This window comes from Anomaloglossus baeobatrachus, chromosome 2, assembly GCF_048569485.1.
Source record: "Anomaloglossus baeobatrachus isolate aAnoBae1 chromosome 2, aAnoBae1.hap1, whole genome shotgun sequence".
In the NCBI taxonomy this organism is placed as follows: Eukaryota; Metazoa; Chordata; class Amphibia; order Anura; family Aromobatidae; genus Anomaloglossus; species Anomaloglossus baeobatrachus.
Window position 1 is genome coordinate 640,581,590 of NC_134354.1, and position 18,641 is coordinate 640,600,230.

General features: G+C 46.2%; 1 protein-coding gene across 1 annotated transcript in view; it reads right to left on the reverse strand.

Annotated features, from left to right (window-relative positions):
* The window catches only part of KMT2D (lysine methyltransferase 2D), a 385,659-nt gene that overhangs the window by 238,589 nt on the left and 128,429 nt on the right, over window positions 1-18,641 (reverse strand). The window contains exons 12-22 of the mRNA XM_075333879.1: window positions 15,580-15,696; window positions 13,569-13,679; window positions 13,381-13,485; window positions 13,016-13,197; window positions 2,383-2,547; window positions 2,184-2,293; window positions 2,041-2,085; window positions 1,719-1,928; window positions 1,453-1,599; window positions 1,238-1,354; window positions 960-1,081 (exon numbers count right to left, since the gene is read on the reverse strand). Coding sequence (XP_075189994.1) covers window positions 960-1,081; window positions 1,238-1,354; window positions 1,453-1,599; window positions 1,719-1,928; window positions 2,041-2,085; window positions 2,184-2,293; window positions 2,383-2,547; window positions 13,016-13,197; window positions 13,381-13,485; window positions 13,569-13,679; window positions 15,580-15,696 — 1,431 coding nt within the window. The remainder of the gene's footprint in view (window positions 1-959; window positions 1,082-1,237; window positions 1,355-1,452; window positions 1,600-1,718; window positions 1,929-2,040; window positions 2,086-2,183; window positions 2,294-2,382; window positions 2,548-13,015; window positions 13,198-13,380; window positions 13,486-13,568; window positions 13,680-15,579; window positions 15,697-18,641) is intronic.

Sequence of the window (18,641 nt, forward strand, 5' to 3'; positions counted from 1 at the left end):
ACAGAATAAGTTTCCTGATTTATTATTTTAAAGGCAAACAAATAAAATAACAAAATATGTAATATAACATACGAGATTCTACATGAAAGTAGAGCAGTACAAGGTCTATAACACTTGTACTTATTTTCAGACTCTGCAATCTTACACTTAAAATGCCAAAAAAAAAAAACAAAAAAAAAAAACTTCTGCTCACCTTCGAGCTAAATGACAATAGCAGAAAGTAAAAAAAAAAATGTCGTAAAACACTCTCTCATTATTCTGGCATTTGGCAAATGTAATAATTTTGGCTCTTAACTGACCTAAAACGGGAAAGGTTTATTCTGATTTCATGTCAGCTAGTGAGAAAAACATGCAGATGTGTCTTTATGGATATAAACTTCTGCTTCCAACTGTACATGAGTGTAAAGGAGCCAGATGCCTACTTTCTGAAAATATATGGGGGCCTGTTAGTCTTCGGTTTTCTGTATTATCAACCAGAATTCGAAAAAAAATGTTAACCCCTTCCCGCATTAGGAAGTGAATATGCTGGAAAGGGGACTATAAATGTGAAGGGCTCAGGAGCGATGCTTCTTCCACAAGCAGCTGATGTCGGCCGTATTTCATAGCCGGCATCTGTCTCCAATGGTTGACAACCATTTAGATGCCACTGTCAATTGGCACTCAATAGTTTCACTGCCATGCAATGGTTTACAATGGCAGCCAAGGGCCTGCTATAGGCTTGTGTTTCGGTCATATCAGTACACAGTATAGTGCCACACTAGACATCTAACAAGTTCTCATATGTCTGTCGACAGAAAAGTAAAAAACAAAAAAGCTCAGAGAGGTTGTTGTGGAAAAATCTAAAATTTCCTGATCCTTTCTAGGGGTAATTAATGAAGTTTAGGAATTACATTATGAGTAACTGATACTCAGAAGAATAATCTACACTATGGACGACCCATAAGTATACCGTGATTCACCTGCAGATATGCTGGGAACATATCCTCAAGTTTGCTCTTTTTTCTGCTCCTTCGTTTCTTCTTCTCTTCGGTCTCCGTTGGCCCTGGCTCTGGGCCACCTTCTGCAGGTGCCTCCGGAGGGGCTGTGAATAATAAAGTGTAAGGTTAGTCCTATACTCCATGGATACAATTTAGGGATCTGGGGAAGGTGCGCTTGAGTCATTTATTAACTATGCTAGTATAATGGAGGATGCAGAACAGGGAAAGGTTTGAGTACACACAAGCCTGAAGGAACTCACGATCATCTGGGTGAATATCTTGGTTCGGGTTTTCCCGAAAGACCTCCAAAAATGCCGCATGGCCTTTCCTTGATCGGGTGTGCGTTTTTCTCTGTCTGATCATGAATCCACCAATTCCTAAACAATAATTATATTACATACGTGACCCACTAATGCAACTAAAAACACTAAACAAAATGTAGGTATTTTTCAAGCACAAACCATTTGTTTCCTACCTGGCCTATATGGTTTTCTTTTCTTCTTCTTTACATCATCCGAATCTTCAACCCCTTTTATTACCTCCATTTCTCCTCCAGCTTCACGCTCAGGGGTGCCAGGGGGTTCTAACTTAATCTCACACTCCATAGGCTCATTATTCCCACCTAATTAAAAAAATAAATAAATGCCGTACGAGAATGATGAGAATGGGCACATTCATAAGAGCAAATATGGACATGGAGAAGGAATGTGCAGGCCCCGCGTTCCGGCCAACAGGGCTCACCGTCTGCTCTCTGTTCATCGCACTCCGCTTCCCCTTCCTTCCTGTCATCACATGCACCATGCTCCGAACCATCCAAGTAAATCTCTCCGCCAGTACTCAGTCGGGAACGCCTTGGTTTCTTTTTCTGGAGAGGTGATAACGTGAGGCTACGCAGCAACGCCATTCCCGCCTCCGTCAACCAAACTCCCTCAAAACGGAAATACTGAGGCTCTGAAAACACAAAGACAATCGTAAGCCGTTATCTCAAAAAGAGAGGTGTCCTTTACGAAGAAAGTATTGTGCTAAGAGGCAGGCAAAAAGAAGAAGATTACAACTAACTCACCAGGTTCTTTCACCTTAACTGGACTTGGTGGAAGGATTATTGGAACTAGTGGAATATAGGTACGGGGAAAAAAGTGGATTTAATGCGGATCAGCAGGTAACAATAATAAAGGACACTAAAACTAAGCGCACATGTGTACATACCAATTGGTTTTATAATGAATGGTTGACAGGATGTACAATGAAAGCCTTCATCAGCTGCATCTTCTACCTCCTCTTCAGTGAACAGATTCTCACAAACCGCATGCAACCACCTGATTATCACAGGAAGGAAAATGGCTTAGTGTGCGATATACATGGGTGCACAAAGACGCAAGATCACAGCCCACCAGTCATGCTTTACCTTTCACAATTTTGACATTGTATCAAAAGATCCCCCTCCATGTAGTTTAGGTGGCAAACAGGGCAGCAGACCAAGCTGGCACACGGTGCACAGTGGGTATAATTGTTCTGCCACTCCGAGTGGAATCCGGGACTGATGGAGCCGCACTGCATGCAGCAGACGCACCTGCAAGAGGAACAGGTTACTGACTGATGGAGACGCACTGCATGTAGCAGACCTGCAAGAGGAACAGGTTACTGACTGATGGAGCCGCACTGCAGGCAGCACACATAAAAGAAGAATGGATTACTGACTGATGGAGACGCACTGCAGGTAGCACACATAAAAGAAGAATGGGTTACTGACTGATGGAGACGCACTGCAGGCAGCACACATAAAAGAAGAATGGATTACTGACTGATGGAGACGCACTGCAGGTAGCACACATAAAAGAAGAATGGGTTACTGACTGATGGAGACGCACTGCAGGCAGCACACATAAAAGAAGAATGGGTTACTGACTGATGGAGCCGCACTGCAGGGAGCACACATGCAAGAAGCATGGGTTACCGAGGAGGTTCACAGCGCAAATTACAGATATGGAAAACTGTCCAATAAGTCAAGATTACCAGGAGCAGAGGGGACGGTGACAAGGGGGACTCAAATCAGAATAGCGCCACATGAAATCTTTCACACTAACCCCTTCACCACCAGCAATTTCCTGTTTTTTCCTGCCCTTTTTCCCCAGAAACATAGTGTTTATATTTTTCCATCAACATAGCCTTCGGAGGGCTTGTTTTTTTTTTCATTACCATATGGTTTACTGAAAAGTGGACAACAAAAATCCAAGTGCGGTGAAATTGCAAAAAAAAAAATAAAAAAAATGCAATTCTATGATTGTTTTTTTTTTTTTATTTATTTATTTTTATTTACCACGTGCATTATATGGTAAAATTGACCTGCCATTATAATTCCCTAGGTCAGCGAGTGTATGTAGATATCAAACAGTTTTATGTACCTTTAGGTAGTGAAAAAAAAGTCATAAGTTTAACCAAAAAAACCCCTCCAAAAAAAACCAAAAAACGTAGGTTTTGGTGTCTTTTTCCAAGACCCGTAACGTTTTTTATTTTTTAGGAGCTGGGGCTCAGTGATGGCTTATTTTTTGCACCCTGAGCTGACATTTTTACAGGTACCATTTTTAGTAGATGTGAAGTTTTGATCACCACTTATTGTTATGTTGCTGATTGTTTTTGGTGGTCAAAATTCCGTAATTTTGGTATTTTTAAATTTTTTTTATCTCGTTATGCCGTTTTACATTTTGATACCCTGTTTCCCCGAAAATAAGCACTGTCTTATATTTTTTTTTGCCCTGAAAGAAGGGAATTTTGTTTACTTACCGTAAATTCCTTTTCATCTAGCTCCAATTGGGAGACCCAGACAATTGGGTGTATAGCTACTGCCTCCGGAGGCCGCACAAAGTACTACACTTAAAAGTGTAAGGCCCCTCCCCTTCTGGCTATACACCCCCCCGTGGGAGCACGGGTCCCTCAGTTTTAGTGCAAAAGCAAGAAGGAGGAAAGCCAATAACTGTTTCAAAAACAAATTCAATCCGATAAACAATATCGGAGAACGTAACTTATCAACATGAACAACATGTGCACCCGAAAAACAAATACCCTAAGAAAAAACAGGGCGGGTGCTGGGTCTCCCAATTGGAGCTAGAAGAAAAGGAATTTACGGTAAGTAAACAAAATTCCCTTCTTTTTCGCTCCTAATTGGGAGACCCAGACAATTGGGACGTCCAAAAGCAGTCCCTGGGTGGGTAAAAGAATACCTCGTGATCTGGCTGTCAGGCAGCCCTTTCTTACAGGTGGGCCACCGCCGCCTGCAGGACTTGTCTACCTAGGCTGGCATCCGCCGAAGCGTAGGTATGCACCTGATAATGCTTGGTAAAAGTGTGCAGACTCGACCAGGTAGCCGCCTGGCACACCTGCTGAGCCGTAGCCTGATGCCGTAATGCCCAGGACGCACCCACGGCTCTGGTAGAATGGGCCTTCAGTCCAGAAGGAGTCGGAAGCCCAGCAGAACGGTAGGCGTGAAGAATTTGTTCCTTGATCCACCGCGCAAGGGTGGATTTGGAAGCTTGCGACCCTTTATGCTGACCAGCGACCAGGATAAAGAGTGCATCCGAACGGCGCAGAGGCGCCGTGCGGGAAATGTAGATCCTGAGTGCTCTCACCAGGTCCAACAGAGGCAAACCCTTTTCAAATTGGTGAACTGGATGCGGACACAAAGATGGTAAAGTGATATCCTGACTGAGATGAAAGGAAGATACCACCTTGGGAAGAAACTCTGGAATTGGACGCAGTACTACCTTGTCTTGGTGAAACACCAGGAAGGGAGATTTGCAAGATAACGCCGCCAGCTCTGACACTCTCCGAAGAGACGTGACCGCCACCAGAAAAGCCACTTTCTGTGAAAGCCGAGAAAAGGAAATCTCCTTCATAGGCTCGAAAGGCGGCTTCTGGAGAGCAATTAGAACCTTGTTCAGATCCCAGGGTTCCAATGGCCGCTTGTAAGGGGGAACGATATGACAAACCCCTTGCAGGAACGTGCGTACCTTAGGAAGTCGCGCCAGGCGCTTCTGAAAGAATACGGATAGCGCAGAGACTTGTCCTTTAAGGGAGCTAAGCGACAAACCTTTTTCCAACCCAGACTGCAGGAAGGAAAGAAAAATAGGCAATGCAAATGGCCAGGGAGAAACTCCCTGAGCAGAGCACCAAGATAAGAATATCTTCCACGTTCTGTGGTAGATCTTGGCGGAGGATGGTTTCCTAGCCTGTCTCATGGTGGCCACAACATCATGAGATAAACCTGAGGTCCCTAGGATCCAGGACTCAATGGCCACACAGTCAGGTTCAGGGCCGCAGAATTCAGATGGAAAAACGGCCCTTGAGACAGCAAGTCTGGACGGCCTGGTAGCGCCCACGGTTGTCCTACCGTGAGATGCCACAGATCCGGGTACCACGACCTCCTTGGCCAGTCTGGAGCGACGAGAATGGCGCAACGGCAGTCGGACCTGATTTTGCGGAGCACTCTGGGCAACAATGCCAGAGGTGGGAACACATAAGGTAGTCGGAACTGCGACCAATCCTGAACTAAGGCGTCTGCCGCCAGAGCTCGGTGATCGTGAGACCGTGCCATGAAAACCGGGACCTTGTTGTTGTGCCGTGACGCCATCAGGTCGACGTCCGGCATCCCCCAGCGGCGACAGATCTCCTGAAACACGTCCGGGTGAAGGGACCATTCCCCTGCGTCCATGCCCTGGCGACTGAGAAAGTCTGCTTCCCAGTTTTCCACGCCTGGGATGTGAACTGCGGATATGGTGGATGCTGTGTTTTCCACCCACGTCAGAATCCGCCGGACTTCTTGAAAGGCTTGCCGACTGCGTGTTCCCCCTTGGTGGTTGATGTACGCCACCGCTGTGGAATTGTCCGACTGAATCCGGATCTGCTTGCCCTCCAGCCACTGTTGGAAGGCTCGCAGAGCCAGATAGACTGCTCTGATTTCCAGAACATTGATCTGAAGGGTGGACTCTCTCTGAGTCCACGTACCCTGAGCCCTGTGGTGAAGAAACACTGCTCCCCACCCTGATAGGCTCGCATCTGTCGTGACCACCGCCCAGGATGGGGGTAGGAACGACTTTCCTTTTGACAATGAGGTGGGAAGAAGCCACCATCGGAGAGAGTCCTTGGCTGCCTGAGAGAGGGAGACATCCCTGTCGAGGGACGTCGACTTCCCGTCCCATTGGCGGAGAATGTCCCATTGTAGAGGGCGCAGATGAAACTGCGCGAAAGGGACTGCTTCCATTGCTGCCACCATCTTCCCTAGGAAATGCATGAGGCGCCTCAAGGAGTGGGACTGGTTCTGCAGGAGAGATTGCACCCCTATCTGTAGCGAGCACTGTTTGTCCAGTGGAAGCTTCACTATCGCTGAGAGAGTATGAAACTCCATGCCAAGATATGTTAGTGATTGGGTCGGGGTTAGATTTGACTTTGAAAAGTTGATAATCCACCCGAAACACTGGAGAGTCTTCAGTGCCACGTCCAGACTGTGTTGGCATGCCTCTTGAGAGGGTGCCTTCATAAGTAGATCGTCCAAATACGGGATCACGGAGTGACCCTGCGAGTGCAGAACAGCTACTACTGCTGCCATGACCTTGGTGAAGACCCGAGGGGCTGTTGCCAGCCCGAAAGGTAACGCTACGAACTGCAGGTGTTCGCTTTCTATAACGAAGCGTAGAAAACGCTGATGCTCTAGCGCAATCGGCACGTGAAGATAAGCATCTTTGATGTCTATTGATGCTAAGAAATCTCCTTGAGACATTGAGGCTATGACGGAGCGTAGAGATTCCATCCGGAACCTCCTGGTTTTTACGTGTTTGTTGAGCAACTTTAGATCCAGGACGGGCCGAAAGGACCCGTCCTTCTTTGGCACCACAAACAGATTGGAGTAAAAACCGTGACCTTGTTCCTGAAGAGGAACGGAAGTCACCACTCCTTCCGCCTCTAGAGCGGCCACCGCCTGCAGCAGAGCATCGGCTCGGTCGGGCGGTGGGGAAGTTCTGAAGAAACGAGTTGGAGGACGAGAGCTGAACTCTATCCTGTACCCGTGAGACAGAATGTCCCTCACCCAACGGTCTTTGACCTGTGACAGCCAAATGTCGCCAAAGCGGGAGAGCCTGCCACCGACCGAGGATGCGGAGAGAGGAGGCTGAAAGTCATGAGGAAGCCGTCTTGGTAACGGTTCTTCCTGCTGTCTTTTTTGGGCGTGACTGAGTCCGCCAAGAATCTGAGCCTCTCTGATCCTTTTGAGTCCTTTTGGACGAGGAGAATTGGGACCTGCCTGAGCCTCGAAAGGACCGAAAACCAGACTGACCCCTCCTTTGTTGGGGCTTGTTTTGTCTGTGTTGAGGTAAGGATGAGTCCTTACTCTTGGAGTGTTTAATGATTTCATCCAAACGCTCCCCAAACAATCGGTCACGAGAAAAAGGCAAACTGGTCAAGCACTTCTTGGAAGCAGAATCTGCCTTCCATTCTCTCAACCACAGGGCTCTGCGCAAAACCACGGAGTTGGCTGACGCCACCGCCGTACGGCTCGTAGAGTCCAGGACAGCATTAATCGCGTAAGACGCGAATGCAGACATTTGAGAGGTCAATAGTGCCACCTGCGGGGCAGATGTACGTGTGACCGAGTCGACTTGTATAAGCCCAGCTGAAATGGCTTGGAGTGCCCATACGGCTGCAAAAGCTGGCGCCAACGACGCTCCAATAGCTTCATAGATGGATTTCAGCCAGAGCTCCATCTGCCTGTCAGTGGCATCTTTAAGTGCCGCTCCATCTTCTACTGCAACTAAAGATCTAGCTGCAAGCCTGGAGATTGGAGGGTCACCTTGGGACACTGGGTCCAACCCTTGACCACGTCAGGGGGAAAAGGATAGCGTGTATCTTTAAGCCGTTTAGAAAACCGCTTCTCAGGATAAGCGTGGTGTTTCTGGATTGCATCTCTAAAGTCAGAGTGGTCCAGAAAAGTGCTTAATTTACGCTTGGGATATCTGAAATGGAATTTCTCCTGCTGTGAAGCTGCCTCCTCCGCAGGAGGAGCTGGCGGGGAAATATCTAACATCCTATTGATGGACGCTATAAGATCATTCACTATGGCGTCACCATCCGGTGTATCCAGATTGAGAGCGGTCCCAGGATCAGAATCTTGATCAGTTACATCCGCCTCATCACCCATAGATTCGTCCCGCTGGGATCCTGACCAGTGAGACGAAGTTGAGGGCCCCTCATAACGAGCCCGCTTAGGTTGTCTGGGACTGTTGTCAGAATCGTCACCCTGGGGTGCATGTGACACCCCCGGAGCTTGGAAGTGTTCCAGCTGAGGGGGACCAGGGAGCAATGATGCCACAGTGTCCATGGTCTGAGTTACTGGTCTAGACTGCAATGTTTCAAGAATCTTTGACATGGTCATAGACAATCTGTCAGCAAAAGCTGCAAACTCCGTTCCTGTCACCTGGACAGCATTCACAGGTGGTACACTCTGGGTCACGTCCAGCAGAGGCCCCGGCTGTGCAAGTTGCACAGGGGCCGAGCACTTCACACAATGGGGGTCAGTGGAACCTGCCGGTAGAGCAGCCCCACATGCAGTACAGGCAGCATATAATGTCTGTGCCTTGGCACCCTTGCGTTTTGCGGACGACATGCTGTTGCCTCCTTGTAATCTAGGAGGGTATATAGCCGAGAATCACCAGCGACCGTACAGTACAAAGTATTTGCAAACACAAAATACTCAGTATACAAACGGCACAAGTGGGGGTGAGCCCTTGAGGGCTGCTTACCGCCCGCTGAACAGCGGGTATGAGGCCGTAGAATCCCGTGTCTGGGTCTCCCCGTCTCCCCTCTGCAGCTCAGCGTGCAGGCAGGAATGGCTGCCGGCGTTCTGTGAAGAGGGGCGGACCGTGGGCGTGCCACAAACAAAGTGCGGGAAACTGCGTCCCACTGTGCCTGGTGTGAGGGCTGGAGTATGTAAAAAAGACTCCAGCCCTCAGCGCTGATGGTCTGTACAGCGTCCCGCCCTCCTCCTGACTGGCAGGTGCGGAGGCGGGAACGAACGAACTAGGCCGCAAAAGCCGGGGACTGTAGTAATAAGCGCGGCCGTGATATATGCACGGCCAGCGCGGAAGTCCCCGGCGCACCACAAGTCCCAGCCGCGTCGCAGTCCCAGCGGCCGGTGCGACCGTTCTCCCTGAGTCTACCCACTCAGCTGAAGTGAGGAAATGGCACAAGCGCAGCAGCGCTGTTGTCCCCGGCGCACTAACACACCCAGCAATGCTGCGGTGTGCGCGCGTATGCACGGGGACACAGAGTACCTTGACGGAGCAGGGCCATGTCCCTGACGATACTCAGCTCCATATCCAGCGGCTTCTCCAGGGGCTGCGGATGGAGCACGGTCTCAGTGCCTGGAGACCGGTAAAATCCCACTTCGCCCAGAGCCCTAATGGGGATGGGGAAGGAATCAGCATGTGGGCTCCAGCCTCCGTACCCGCAATGGGTACCTCAACCTTAACAAGCACCACCGACAGAAAGTGGGGTGAGAAGGGAGCATGCTGGGGGCCCCGTATGGGCCCTCTTTTCTTCCATCCGACATAGTCAGCAGCTGCTGCTGACTAAATAGTGGAGCTATGCGTGCGTGTCTGACCTCCTTCGCACAAAGCAAAAACTGAGGGACCCGTGCTCCCACGGGGGGGTGTATAGCCAGAAGGGGAGGGGCCTTACACTTTTAAGTGTAGTACTTTGTGCGGCCTCCGGAGGCAGTAGCTATACACCCAATTGTCTGGGTCTCCCAATTAGGAGCGAAAAAGAAAAAGCACTAGGTCTTATTCTCGAGTAGACATGTTTGGGGGTAAGTTTACCCCCCCACAAAAAGCAGACCCCCTCCCCCTTCCCAGGATCGTCATACTTACCAGCCCTGGGCGTCTGGATGGCTCCCAGATCCATCTGTGATCTCCCAGCAGGTGTGCTGAACGCCTCCCCTGCGTCTGGCTGACACTCTCATAGATCACATCACACTCAGACACATCACATTCCACATAATTTCTCCCTGTGATCTCCCCAGCAGCTGTGCTCCGTGCGTCTGGCCTACACACACACACACACACACACACACACACACACACGCACACGCACACGCACACGCGCACACACACACACACACACACACACACACACACACACACACACACACACACCTCCCTGTGCTTTCCGGTGAACGCTCCCAGCAGCTGTGCTGCACACCGTCCTCCTCTGCCTCCTGCCGACACTCGCACATCCGATCGCATACACTCACACGATATCGCACATACCAGTACAATCACGCGCACACGCTCACAACATCTGGCGAAATCACATGCTTCCGGCCATGTGATCCTCCGGCAGGTCTTCGAAGGTCACTGCAGTGCACAGCATCGCCGCCGAGAAGCAAGCAATATTGCTTTAGTGTGTATTATATATCTATATCCGCAGGACCTTGATGCACTCACCTGCAGTGTCTTCAACTTTTTTTTACCGCTGCATGACACTTCATTATTGACCACGGCTAGGTCTTATTTTCAGGGGATGTCTTATATTTAAGCATCCCTGAAAACTCCTGCTAGGTCTTATTATCGGGGAAGGTCTTATTTTTGGGGAAACACGGTAGATTCAACATTTTTGAATGCAGCAATATCAAATGTGTATTTTTTTATGTTTTTATTTTTAATATTGCAAACAGGATTTGAACATTTTTTTTCTTCATGTTTCACTTATTTCTACTAGTCCCCTTAGGGCACTTGATGCTGCGACCGTCCGATCGCCTGTACAGTACACAGCAGGGTATCAGCGTTGCTCTGTACAGCAGAAATCATGACTTCTAATGAACGCCAGCGCGCAGCCGGCATTCACTAGAAGTTTGTCATGACAGTGGCCGGGGTGACCAGATAACCCCTGACTTAGATGACAACAAATCAGTGCCCCATGAACACAACACGTGGCCCTCTATGTGTGCGTGGAATGATGCGCATCCCGTCGGCGCACGTTACAACCTGCTATCAGAGATTGACAGCGGATTTAACCGGTTAACAGCCGGTTTAACCGATCCACCCGCGGCTGTTAGAGGCACATGACGGTTGATCAGAGAAAGATACGGGCTGGTCTTATGAGCCCACATAAAAGCAACAGGAGACACGTCCTATCACTTAAATTTACAAGGTTTGAAGGGGTTAAACTCTAAGATGGGTTATCTGTGTGAGATTATTAGGCTGCCTCATATTGGACCCTTGTATTGGGTAGATCACAGTGATGGGGGAGCTGCACTGTAGGGGAAACAGGTGAAAAAAAGCATGGTCTCACAGTCAGAATTATGTGAACATTTGATAGTGTCCGTTCCTCCACTGCTCTGCACGGAACCTGAACTACCCCATCCAGAAGAAAGTCTGGTTTTTAGAACGTGGCATACAAGGAATAGGACTCACAATGCTATTTATCAGAAGACAACAAATTTCATAGGAGGCAACTAACCTACTGGTATATTGTAGAAACGCCACTAAAACAAGGAGGAAAAACTTGATGTAAGCAAGCAGAGCCATTTTTGTATGTGTCACAATGGAGTATTACTGGATTACACTTTTTAAAAGAAGGTTATTTCTTGGTAGATTTCTGCAATGTTATCCGAGAGCTGCATGATGTAGGGGCCGAGACCCCGATTCCAGTAAGGTGTCACTTACTGAGCGGTTTCAATATAAAATAATTGTTTTAACTGGCTGAGGATTATCACTACAGGACTATTTGTTATGCCATGTAGTCCTCCTGCTCTGTGTATCACCTCCCCACCACTAACAGGTTGTTTTTGTTTTTGCCAATATACACTGTACACAGAAAGCTGCCAATCAGTGGTGTGAGCGGGGTTATATAAGGCTCTGCACTCCAACCACAAAGAATACTAGTAAGTGACATCGCTTGAATCGGTGTCTTAGCCACTACATCATGCTGCCCTCAGATTACATAGCAAAAACTGGCGCCAGATTCGTTTTCAAGAGGAACGGTCACCATTCTGGATAGGTCAGAACTTTGCTGTGCTGTTAGGCTGCTTTCACACTACGTTTTTCTAACATGCGTCCTGAACGTTTTTGTTAACACAAAAACGGATCCAGTGCAAATGCATTTTCATTTCAATGCATTTGCAATGGACTCGCGTCAACATGCGTTCACCTGCGTTTGCGTGAGTGTGTGAGGATCCAGCGACTTGCAGTTTAACATTTTTCAAAAACGCTACTTGTAGCATTTTTGAGCTGCGTCCAAATACTGCAAATTGCTGGATCCTGACTATACTGCACGCAAACGCATGTGAACGCTGGCATGCTGATAGGCAGGATCCTGCTTGCTCTACTGAGCATGCACAGAAACCAGCCTCGTGTGATCAGTCCCTCTCTCCCCCGCCTGAGAGCTGCAGACACTCGTAACAAAGGTGAATATCGGGTAACCAAGCAAAGTGCTTCTCTTAGTTACTCGATGTTTACGTTGGTTATGTGTGCAGGGAGCCCGGCTCCTAGCAGCTGCCGATGCTCGTAACCGAGGTAAATATCGGGTATCCAAGCAAGTTACCCGATGTTTACCTTGGTTACGAGCCTCCGCAGCTGTCAGATGCCGGCTCCCAGTCTATCACGTTCAGTTCCACTGACTCCCGATCACATGACTCCAATGCCCGCCCATAAACTTAAAGTGACAGGATCCTGCAAAATAACACATGCGTTTTTTTGCTGTAAAAGCAGGATCCGCTTTTACAGCAAAAAAAAGTTCATGACGCATGTTAAAAAAACGTAGTGTGAAAGCAGCCTTAAAACACTCCGTTTTACTAGAAATGTATCAATATATTGACTGAGTGTTACAATTTTCTCTGCAAAGACACACAGATTAGCACAGGCTGGACTTTTAACTTTCATTGCTGAAGTGTGTAGAATCAAAAACAAAATTGGAAAGGACGATGGACAAAATAAAAAAACAACTAGTATTACATTATTTAAGAGATTAATATTGTTAATATTGAAGGCATTACTCACCATTTGCATTTCCAACCGCCCTTGGGTACGGTGTGTAGAGGAGGGTCGAGGCAGTATGTGTGGTAACTGATGTCGCAGTCGTCACAGAGCAGCAGGCGGGACGGGTCCGTGGCCTTCCCACACACTTCACAGACTATGCACTCCACACATCGCCAGCCTTTTAGTAACATCACCTTGGTAATCTGGATATATAGGCACGTTGGGGGGAGAAGGAAAAAAGGAAAAAAAGAAAAAAAAAAAAAAAAAAGTTTGGTGATTACAACATGGACCGATTATATAGTTTTATGTGAACTGCAGGTTGAGGGAAATAAAAAAATAAAGAATTATGGTTTTTTTTTTTACAGGTAGGGAATAAGACCACATACCTTGCTGTTTACACAATAGGGGTGATAGCACTGTGAGCACTGGGAACATGCCAGAAGATGCCCCTCCGACCCACGACCAAAGCTGCCACAAACAACACACATATCCTAAAAGACAAGAAATAAAGAGTCATTCACATCGAAAGATGCTGAAAAAGGGACAAATGACCCCGGAGGCGGCAGCCCCTTACCTGCATGAGCACAAACTTGTCCGTGTTGGAGAAGAGCACCACTGTGTTTTGCATGGTGTCATCCTCCTCTTCCTCCTCCTCTTTACCCGGCGAGCATTCAATATCTAGCATCTGACAATACAGAGGTGACATTAAATTAAAGTGCCACAAAACAATAAAAAGCAATAAAAAGAGACTATTTGTTGACACTTTCTACATATCCCGGTGATTGTGATTTTTTTTTTACCACTTTCTGCAAGTTGTTAGTTTAGGGCGATATGTTTTGCATTTCTGAAAAAAATATCTATTTGTTGAAATTTGAAAAAAAAAAAAAAAAAAAAAAAAAAAAAAGGAATTTCCAAACTCAAAGTCGCACCCAACATTCACCACCCGTACTTGACGCCATCATTTTTCAAATCTCCTTTGAGTTTTAAGGATGTTAGAAATAAAAACATTTACTAACAGTTCTTCATATTTTCAAGGAAATTTACAAAAAAATTTTTTTTTTTTTTTTTTTTTTTTTTTTTAAGGAGTGATTCACTTTTTAAGAGACTTTGAGGAGCCTATACATTGTAAAAGCCAAAAGACTTAACATTATTAAAAACTGAACCCCTCCAAATATTCAAGTCTACATTAAAAATGTGTGATAATTATTCAGGTGATTTCCAGGAATTAAAGCAAAAAGGGGGTTGGGGGAGGGAAGTGGACGCAACCGAAAACTTTCATATATTCCTCTAAGGCGAAGGACACATGGGCATTACTGTGAGTGCATCGCATGACACTAGGCTCCCGTTCTGCTGCGAGTGTAAGCACTAAGCAGAGTGTCAATCCACTGTGTTGCGATCAGATCACATCTGCGGAGGAGAGGGAGGGATTCATCTCTTAATCTCCTCCATTGTCAGCTGATGCGCACTGCACTCTGGTGTCATGCGAGTGCAATGAGAGGTTTCTCTCGCACACAGACTTTTATGGGTGAAAATGAAAACGAATGGGATTCTACCTGCAGCAAGCTGCGCTTGTTTTCTCGATAAGGGCTGAGGAAAAAATAAATAAGTAAAAACAAAAAACTAAAAATAAAATAAAAATAAAAAAAATCGCTCATGGGAGCGACCTCAGTATCATGGGTAAGTGTGGGATGTGATTTATTTTATCACGTTACACTTGCTCCGCCTAAATGGTTAAATTATAGGGATGATCGAATACATTGATTATTCGGCTTCGCGAATACTTTCCGAATACCTCACCGCTATTCGAGTATTCGTGAATATTCGATGTGCAATGTAAGTCTATGGGAAACCCGAATAACAACTATTCGGAACTAGTCGGGCTTCCCATAGATTTACATTGCGCATCGAATAGTCGAATAGCGGCGAAATATTCGTAAAACATTCGCAAAGCCGAAGTATTTGATCATCCCTATTAACTAAACCCCAAATTATTCATTTTCACAAGGGGTAACATGAGGCAGTGGACATGCTCTGGGGTCCGGCCGCTGCAGTTTCTCTCTTTATTCTCTCTGTGGAGAACAGCTCTGCAGCAAAGGGGGGGGGGGGGGGTTGAAAGAAGGAGAAGAGGAAAAAAAAAAACAAAAACAACCACGCAGAGCGGGCATGAGACTTCTAGAAATCTCATCCACTGTGCTTGTACTGTACAATGCAGCATTTTGACAGCAGCAAAAACACAGTATCCAAAACGCTGTCAATCCTGATCGTAAGCACGGACCCTTTCGAGTTTCTCCTGAACGTGGCAGTACCCAAATGTGGGCAGAAATTACTGTGTGGGCATATAGCCCAGAAAGATCGCCATTTGGCCACAGGAGACCAGATTTGGATGCATAATTAGACGTGATTTAGTGTAATCTATGTTGTAACAATTTCAGGTATACTTGAAAATGTTAGTTTTGCCATGAAAACAGTAGAAGAGATGCTCAACCCTCTGACCCCAGCAGTGGATACCGGGGCTTGTCTATCCCATAAGATTCTTATTTTACACAAGCTTCATTATGTATAAAGACATTTTTTTCAAATCTCACCGGCAAAGTCTCAATGGAAGAGGTTGTAGACTTTAATCTCGATCTGCCTCTACCCCTGCTACCGACTCCACTACCTCCTCGGGGTCGCCGTCTTCCAGGAAAGCTGCTGCTCCGACCCTATAAATATGATACAGTATTAAAATTTAAATCTGCAAAATCACTCACTGTCACGCCACACTTTTTTCCGCATAGCCATAGGTTATAGTTCTCTATCAGAAAACTCAATTTAGCCGATTCATTAAAGGGAACCTGTCAGGTGCAATATGCACATAGGACCACAAGCAGTTCTGGGTGTATATTGCTAATCCCTGCCTAACCGTCCCTGTATATACTGTCATAGATAAAGAGATCTTTCGAAAAAGTATTTCTAAAGATTTTATCTTATGCTAATGAGCGTGGGGACTAGTCCCAAGCGTGTTATATTCCCCAACTAGCCGCCCTCTTAGCTTGCTAGCAGAGGGCGGCTAGTCGGGGGATATAGAACGCCCTTGGGACTAGTCCCCGCGCTCATTAGCATACGGTAAAATATCTTTAGAAATACTTTTTCTAAAGATCTCTTTATCTATGCTAGCGTATACAGGGACGGTTACGCAACGATTAGCAATATACACCCAGAACTGCTCGTGGTTCTATGTGCATATTCCACTTGACAGGTTCACTTCAATGAATCGGCTGGTGGACAACCCCTTCTGATTCCACATTTCCCCCAGGTAAAATAATAAAAAGGAAGTGAGTGTAGCCGCAGTGCTCACTTCCTGTTGAGTAACTCATTTGGTCTGAAAGCAGGGATCCGCACTCTGATTGGACACGGGACATGTGTGACGTCACATCACGTGAGCCCCGGGAACACAAACCGCAGCACAAATGGAACGGCGTCTGCCATGGAGGCGAGTATAGGCTCTATAATTTACATGGGGAAACTAGTGGAATCAGAAGGGGTTGTCCTAGTAGGGGTTGTTGCCGGTGGACAGTGGATAACAATAAGCTGGAAATGTTATTAAGAGGGTTCTCCAAGATCCTATCCCAATATGTAGTAGGTGTAATAATAATATATTAGCCAATACCTCCAATTAGAAATGTGGTATAGTTCTGATTAGCTATGTCACTTACCTCATGTGCCGGGCAGTACAGTAGCTTAGACATCTATGGTTACAACCACTAGCAACTGTCATACGAGTGGTCGTAAACATGGATTCCTAAACTGCAATGCCCAGCACATGAGGTAAGAGACATTGCTATACAGTCAGGGCCAGAAATATTTGGACAGTGACACAAGTTTTGTTATTTTAGCTGTTTACAAAAAAATGTTCAGAAATACAATTATATATATAATATGGGCTGAAAGTGCACACTCCCAGCTGCAATATGAGAGTTTTCACATCCAAATCGGAGAAAGGGTTTAGGAATCATAGCTCTGTAATGCATAGCCTCCTCTTTTTCAAGGGACCAAAAGTAATTGGACAAGGGACTCTAAGGGCTGCAATTAACTCTGAAGGTGTCTCCCTCGTTAACCTGTAATCAATAAAGTAGTTAAAAGGTCTGGGGTTGATTACAGGTGTGTGGTTTTTCGATTGGAAGCTGTTGCTGTGACCAGACAACATGCGGTCTAAGGAACTCTCAATTGAGGTGAAGCAGAACATCCTGAGGCTGAAAAAAAAGAAAAAAATCCATCAGAGAGATAGCAGACATGCTTGGAGTAGCAAAATCAACAGTCGGGTACATTCTGAGAAAAAAGGAATTGACTGGTGAGCTTGGGAAGTCAAAAAGGCCTGGGCGTCCACGGATGACAACAGTGGTGGATGATCGCCGCATACTTTCTTTGGTGAAGAAGAACCCCTTCACAACATCAACTGAAGTCCAGAACACTCTCAGTGAAGTAGGTGTATCTGTCTCTAAGTCAACTGTAAAGAGAAGACTCCATGAAAGTAAATACAAAGGGTTCACATCTAGATGCAAACCATTCATCAATTCCAAAAATAGACAGGCCAGAGTTAAATTTGCTGAAAAACACCTCATGAAGCCAGCTCAGTTCTGGAAAAGTATTCTATGGACAGATGAGACAAAGATCAACCTGTACCAGAATGATGGGAAGAAAAAAGTTTGGAGAAGAAAGGGAACGGCACATGATCCAAGGCACACCACATCCTCTGTAAAACATGGTGGAGGCAACGTGATGGCATGGGCATGCATGGCTTTCAATGGCACTGGGTCACTTGTGTTTATTGATGACATAACAGCAGACAAGAGTAGCCGGATGAATTCTGAAGTGTACCGGGATATACTTTCAGCCCAGATTCAGCCAAATACCGCAAAGTTGATCGGACGGCGCTTCATAGTACAGATGGACAATGACCTCAAGCATACAGCCAAAGCTACCCAGGAGTTCATGAGTGCAAAAAAGTGGAACATTCTGCAATGGCCAAGTCAATCACCAGATCTTAACCCAATTGAGCATGCATTTCACTTGCTCAAATCCAGACTTAAGACGGAAAGACCCACAAACAAGCAAGACCTGAAGGCTGCGGCTGTAAAGGCCTGGCAAAGCATTAAGAAGGAGGAAACTCAGCGTTTGGTGATGTCCATGGGTTCCAGACTTAAGGCAGTGATTGCCTCCAAAGGATTCGCAACAAAATATTGAAAATAAAAAATATTTTGTTTGGGTTTGGTTTATTTGTCCAATTACTTTTGACCTCCTAAAATGTGGAGTGTTTGTAAAGAAATGTGTACAATTCCTACAATTTCTATCAGATATTTTTGTTCAAACCTTCAAATTAAACGTTACAATCTGCATTTGAATTCTGTTGTAGAGGTTTCATTTCAAATCCAATGTGGTGGCATGCAGAGCCCAACTCGCGAAAATTGTGTCACTGTCCAAATATTTCTGGACCTAACTATCAGGAGAACTATACTACATTGCTAATTGGAAGTAATTGCTAATGTTATTAGTACAACCATTACATATTAGGATAGGATCTTGGAGATGGGAATACCCCTTTAAGTCCAGATGGTGAGTGTTAAAGGGAACCAACCCCCAGGACTTTGCAATATGAGGTAAAAGCAGA